The sequence below is a fragment of the Trypanosoma theileri genome, assembly GCF_002087225.1.
Source record: "Trypanosoma theileri isolate Edinburgh chromosome Unknown TM35_Tth_19_V1, whole genome shotgun sequence".
Taxonomy (NCBI): Eukaryota; Euglenozoa; class Kinetoplastea; order Trypanosomatida; family Trypanosomatidae; genus Trypanosoma; species Trypanosoma theileri.
This window is the reverse complement of record NW_021639861.1, coordinates 86,448-92,465: the sequence shown is the minus strand read 5'-3', so window position 1 is coordinate 92,465 and position 6,018 is coordinate 86,448. Positions and strand designations below refer to the sequence as shown.

The 6,018-nt window shown below is 42.6% G+C and overlaps 2 protein-coding genes across 2 annotated transcripts; both read left to right on the top strand.

Annotated features, from left to right (window-relative positions):
- Positions 1–124: 124 nt before the first annotated feature.
- On the top strand, positions 125–1,375 carry TM35_000191340 (DNA primase small subunit; the record flags this gene model as incomplete). The annotated part of the gene is made up of 1 exon (XM_029026632.1): positions 125–1,375. The coding sequence occupies one exon, from the start codon at positions 125–127 to the stop codon at positions 1,373–1,375; it is 1,251 nt and encodes a 416-aa protein (XP_028881956.1).
- A 504-nt stretch (positions 1,376–1,879) lies between these two features.
- On the top strand, positions 1,880–5,614 carry TM35_000191330 (uncharacterized protein; the record flags this gene model as incomplete). The annotated part of the gene is made up of 1 exon (XM_029026631.1): positions 1,880–5,614. One exon carries the CDS (start codon positions 1,880–1,882, stop codon positions 5,612–5,614), a length of 3,735 nt encoding a protein of 1,244 aa, XP_028881955.1.
- Between the last annotated feature and the right edge of the window lie 404 nt (positions 5,615–6,018).

Here is a 6,018-nt window from a genome sequence, read left to right as displayed (position 1 = left end):
TTTTTTCTTTGTTGACAGGATCCTTTTTTTTTTAATTCTTCTTTACCTTTTTCTTAACCTTTTTCTTTTTCCTTTCTTTCTTTTTTCTTTGTCTATGGAGAAATTATTTTAGTGTGGGAATATAATGTTAGATGAGGTTTCGCTACGGGAGTTTTACGAGTTTGTCTACCCTGTTGAACTCGTAACACAATGGCTCTCCTACGACTTATCTGCAGTGGGAAAAATTTATGCTGATATCGATGTTGGATCTACTAACTTTATTGCTTCTCCACAATCCGAGTCTGGCATAACGAAAGAGCAAAGGAATGTTGCTGCTGAGAATTATCTTGCTCGTCGAGAATTTTGTTTTACACTTCTTGGAGATATTTTTACTCGTTTTCGAAGTTATAGCAGCGCGGCAGAGCTTCGTCGTGAACTTATTCGTTGCTACCCAGAAAAAATTGATGTTGGAGCTGTTTATACAATTCGTCCTAATCAAAAACAGAGTGCGACAAGTATTCTTCCAGTAGAGCGTGAATTGGTGTTTGATATTGATATGAGTGATTATGACAGTGTACGTTCTTGCTGTAGTGGGAAGTCTATATGCAGATACTGCTGGACTTGGATGGCATGTGCAGCTAATGTCTTGCGAAGTGTTCTACAGGAAGATTTTGGATTTCAATATATATTACCTGTTTTTTCTGGTCGCCGTGGTATTCATTTATGGGTATGTGATAAACGGGCTTGCAAGATGCACGATGATGAACGTACTGCATTGATTGGATATTTAACTGTGGTAACTCCTAAGGCATCTCGTCATGCTGTTGTAGCTGATTTTGTGAATGGAAAACCCATTCACCCCACCATTCGTCGCGTCCAATTGGATGTTATTGATCCAGCATTCACGGAACTCTTCCTACAGTCATCACCAGAGAATCCCAACAGTGTTTTACATCCCAAAGGTGCTAGTGTTGTATATCATGCGATGGTGTCGGCATTAAAAATGGGTTCCCGCCGTGATGTTGAACAGCGTTTCATGCAGAATGTTCCTTTCGAAGAGGGAAATGTGTTGGATTGGGGTTATGTTATGCGAGTACTCGGGGATGCTGCGGCTAATGTTACGGCAGCAGCGCAGATTATTTTAATGTATCCACGTCTGGATGAACATGTCAGTACACGACGTGATCATCTCTTAAAGTTGCCTTTCTGTGTACATCCCGGTACATCTTCACTTTGCTGTCCACTTGAGTGGGATGATATTCCCTCTTTTGATCCCGTTTTAGATGCCCCAAAACTACAAGATATGCTTTTACACCGTCACATGGATCCTAAATGGCTCTTGCCAATGCAACGTATGTTAGTGGAAATGAGTAGGGACTCTGAAGAGGAGCGATAAAAGAAAGGATTCTTTTTTTTATTTTTAATTCTTTCTCTCTCTATCCTTTCATACACATGATCATATTGTGTTTTGATCCTGCACTCATGGACACGTACATACATACATAAGTACATACATATACACACACACAAAAAAAAAAAAAAAAATACCACTATAGATTTTCCACATAGAATCAAGAATGACAACACCATAAATGGCCAAAAAAAAAAAAAGAAGAGAGTAGCCAAAAGAATAATAAAATAAAGCTTTTCAGCTTACAGAACCCCAGTAAAATAATAAATGTGTCTAACTATTATAGAGTATTACTTTATTTTGTATAATTTGTGTTTTTTTTTTTTTTTGATGCTTTTTTCTTTTATGGGCATATATCTCTCTCTATAATATTTATTTCTTTATTATTATTAATGTTTTTTTTTTTTTTTATTTTTTAAACGAAGTTAGAAGTATTACAAGTGTCGGTAGGAACTTTACGCGTAGGGTATATAAGTAGGGTGGTATCGAATGTTTGCGTTTGCTCCACCCGCGAAGGTTGCCCGGACGCAGCGATCACCGCTGAGTAGTGTGGAAGATTCAGTGGACATGAGTCAGTTGACTGCACCGATGGTAGCAGCAGCTGATCCGTTTGTGTCTATGGGTTCTGAACGTGTGAGACCGACGTCGATGGCTGAGGCTGAGATTCGTGTAGGAGGTGTTTCTATTCGCCCATCTGTGTTTCTTTCTGGTATTGGCGAACACAGCTGTTGGATTGTTGACGAGAATACACGTCTTTTACGTGTATGGAATATGCACAAGCCTTTCTGGCAACGCAGTGCCCCACGCATGGCACAGATTCCTACATTTACAAGAGATGAAGGATTACCATTGTTTGTTGCGGAACTCGGTCCTGATGAAGAATCACTGGCATTCTGTACAGACTATGGTGCCGTATCAAGTCTTGATCACTCTGTTGAATTCCAATTTGATTGCGAAGATGATAGCATTATTGTTTCATCCTTTGCGTGTAAACGGGAAGAAGAAGCAATGCTTACAGCTGTGGGCACTACATCAGGTTTAGTACTCGTTGCAGTCAAGACAGGAGGTGAACGTATTGTTCTTGAATTTGATCGTGCTGATCCTGGAGTAACAGTGCAAACTTCACCAATGTCGTTTTCATCATCTCTTGGATCTTGGTGGCGTTCATGGCTTCCAGGTTTAACATCAGGGAAAAAAAGTAATAATACTTCTCTCACTTACAGTAACAGCTCAGTTTTGAGTAGTGAATGTAATTTTAAAAGCAATGCTTCAGTGGATGCGAGTGCTCTACATGAATTCACATTATTGAAGTTTCGTGTTGAGAAACCTACTCAACTCTGGGCTGTGAGTGGAGCATCAGAGGTATTTTTATTGGATTTTGCTCCACTTCACAGACGACGTGCAAATGATACTCTTATTCGTGCCAAATGGGGTGCTAATATCTCTTCAGTTTTACAGCGTCAAGGACGTGTGGTGGCTTTTGACGAGTCGACAACGCAGTTGTGCTGTTTGGTTTATCTAATGCCATGCAATGGACACGAAGCAAGTTTAGAGCTCGTGATGATAGACATTAAGAATGGCACAGTAAGACAAACTCTAAGTATGCAGTCAATTGGTTCTTTGGCACGAACAGTAGCAGAAACTCCTTTACACCATACTAAAGTTTATCTTGATGAAACAGGACAAGTAATAACTGTACTTTCTGGTCATTACTGCGTTCGTATAAATAATAACGTAAGTGTACGTAACCCATGTTCCAGCGAAGATGTTCATATGCTTCGAGGAATTGAATACCCACTTGGTAGTTCTTTACTAGAAGATGGTCGAATTGTGACAATAGATATTAGTGGACCTATAGAATCTGTTGTCAGCGCAGATGAGGTGATGATGGATGCTGCCGTTACTTCTACCACTGTTAATAATGAACAGCAAAAATCAATTGAGGCATGCCGAATGTCACATTTTACAGGTAGGCGTGAAAATATGGCAAATTTGACGCGAAATATAAATAGCGTTTTATATGCATTGCGCATTGATGCCAGAATATCAATTGATTCTGCTGTATTAGAAGCTAGTGAGGCTATTTGTTCATGTCAAAGACCACATGAAGGAAATTGGGCAAGAGCTGATCTTAATGTTGAAGATAATAATATGGTTGCACATGTAACAAATAGTCTAGTTCACCGTCAGCAGGAACATCGACGATTTCTTTTAACTGTATTATTACATGATGAGATTGAACCATCTCTTCAACCACAGACTATTGCGCAGCTACTTTCAACTCAGGAAGCTTTGCTCGGCATGGTAGCAATTAGGCGCCTTCAGAATGATAGTTCTTACCCACTTTCCCCCACTAATATTGCTAATACAACAGCAACTACTACTACTACTATTAATAATAATAATAATAATAATAATAATAATAATACTCTTACTATTACAGGTGTAGAGTTCGATATTTTGACGCCTCTTTATCGTCAAACACCTGCGAGTTTACAAGAAGGGGGTGTAAACTCAACAGTAAATGATTATAATCGTTTGGTACGAAGCTCTTTTGAACGAGAAAAATGTCAGCAATTGTTACGTGAAGCCGTTATTCGAGTTGCTGATAAAGTTCGAAGTGAATTGACAGATGAAAATTCAGTAAATTCTCTAGGTACAGCAGCAGAAATTGTTTTTGGAGAACCAAGTCGACTTTGTATGTTATTGCAAGTACTTGGAGAACACCTTGTTGAGACGCAACGCAGTGTATTAATGGATCATCGAACGAAATTTGAAGAAGCAATGGCTGTGGCTACTATTTTTCTCCTTATTGCTCGTGCAGTAGATGAGTCACGTGGAGATATGGCAAAATTTTACACTGTACCAGATAGTGTTTCTTGTATGTTGTGGACAAGTTCAGAGATGGAACACTATGGGATTCAATTACAAATGGCAAGTGCATGTACAACTTTATCCAACGCATTGGCAGAGGTTGTTGCTACAAGTAACAATACTGTCAATACCACTACCACTACTACAATGGTTCCTAGCCATCAATCTGAAAAGGTTGGTCCTTCAACATGGACTGTTCCACTTGTAGATCAATTACATCTACTAGATCTTATTGCGTTGGTAATGCATTTTTCATTCCGAAATCACTCACAAGGAAGTTCTTCATTTTACTCTGATGCCATGCGCTGTACGTTATTCCGAGAACCCTTTTTACGTGAACCATTAGGATATCCATTTGGTGCTCCTAAACCTGCTTCAGATGGGACACTTGGCGCGACGGTACTACATTTGTGTCAGGAACTTGCACTAGAATTTACTGCAGGCGATATCCTTGTTGCTATTTGCCTTGCTGAACCTGTTGAGAATCCACTGCAGGATATACGAAAATACAACCAACTTGCAAATTTCTGCGAACGCAACCCTGCTATGTTTGATATTGCACTTCATTCTCTCCTCTCCCAGCGTCGTGAGTGGGAGTTACAGTTATTGCCGGAGTTACTGCCAACGTACCCGTCGGCGGGAGTGGCGCGTGATGCGTTTCTGCTGCGGGCGGCGCCGCACCTCGCGTGGCTGGTGGTCCCTGGCGCCTTCGAGTCTCTCCTGGCGGACGGACTGCGGCCCCCATTTTCTTCATCTTCTTCCTCCTCCGCCGTTTCTTCCACATCCGCTGCTTTTCCCACAGCCCCCTTCGCGTACGGTGGGGACGCCGCGGCGCACCGCTCCCGCTGCGTGGCCCTCGCGCGGCTCGCGTGGGTGGCGGGGGGCGACGCGGCCGGCCGCTCATCGGCAGTCCGGCGGCTGCGGTTGGACTCCGCCCTCGTCGCGGCGCAGCGGGCGTGGCTTCTCCCCGACACCCGCGACGTCGTCCTCGGCGCCGGGGAGGCCGTCCAGCGGCTCCTGCGGCTCGAGAAGCCCGCCGCGTGGGCAGACGCCGCCCGCATCGCCTGTCACGTGAGCGACGAGCTCCGCAGTGATCTCATGACGCAGATTGTACGCCGCGCGAAGCAACATGACGGGGAGGCGCTGAGCGAAATTCTCCGCAATGGCGCCAGCGAACTTGAAGTGGCACGTGGTCTGGAAGTCACTGCCATTGGGCACGTTCTCCTCGCTGCCTCTGAACTGCAGTGTACCTCACTCTTTGCCGCTGCCTGGACAAATGTCTTGGACGCCAAGGAGCAGCAACTGCTGTCATCATGGCTTCAGTTTAGAGCTGCAGGTCTGGTGTCGTAATGCGTGTGGAGGGGAAAGACAGAATAGTATCCGTCTCTGTTTTTTTTTTTTTTCCTTTTCTTTTTTTCATATTCTACACCTTCATCTGGGCGTAATGGAGATGAGAAGTGTGACTGTGGTGGAGACATTTTGTTATTCTATCAGTAAAGCATGGAATCGAAAAGAATGAGAGAAAAAAAGAAGAAGAGACAACAACAACGGCAAGGATAGAAAGAGAAAAGAATGAAAAAAAAAAAAAGAATTTCACAGCTAGATTGGTAATTTGTTAAAAGAAAAGTGAAACATGACAAGAAATGAAAAAAAAGTGGAGGAATCATGTTTCCCCGCTCACGTCTGAATAGAAGCAGAAAAAAAAAAAAAAAACGACGGGAGAGGGCCAAGAGCGAAAAACAAAAAGATGTTAA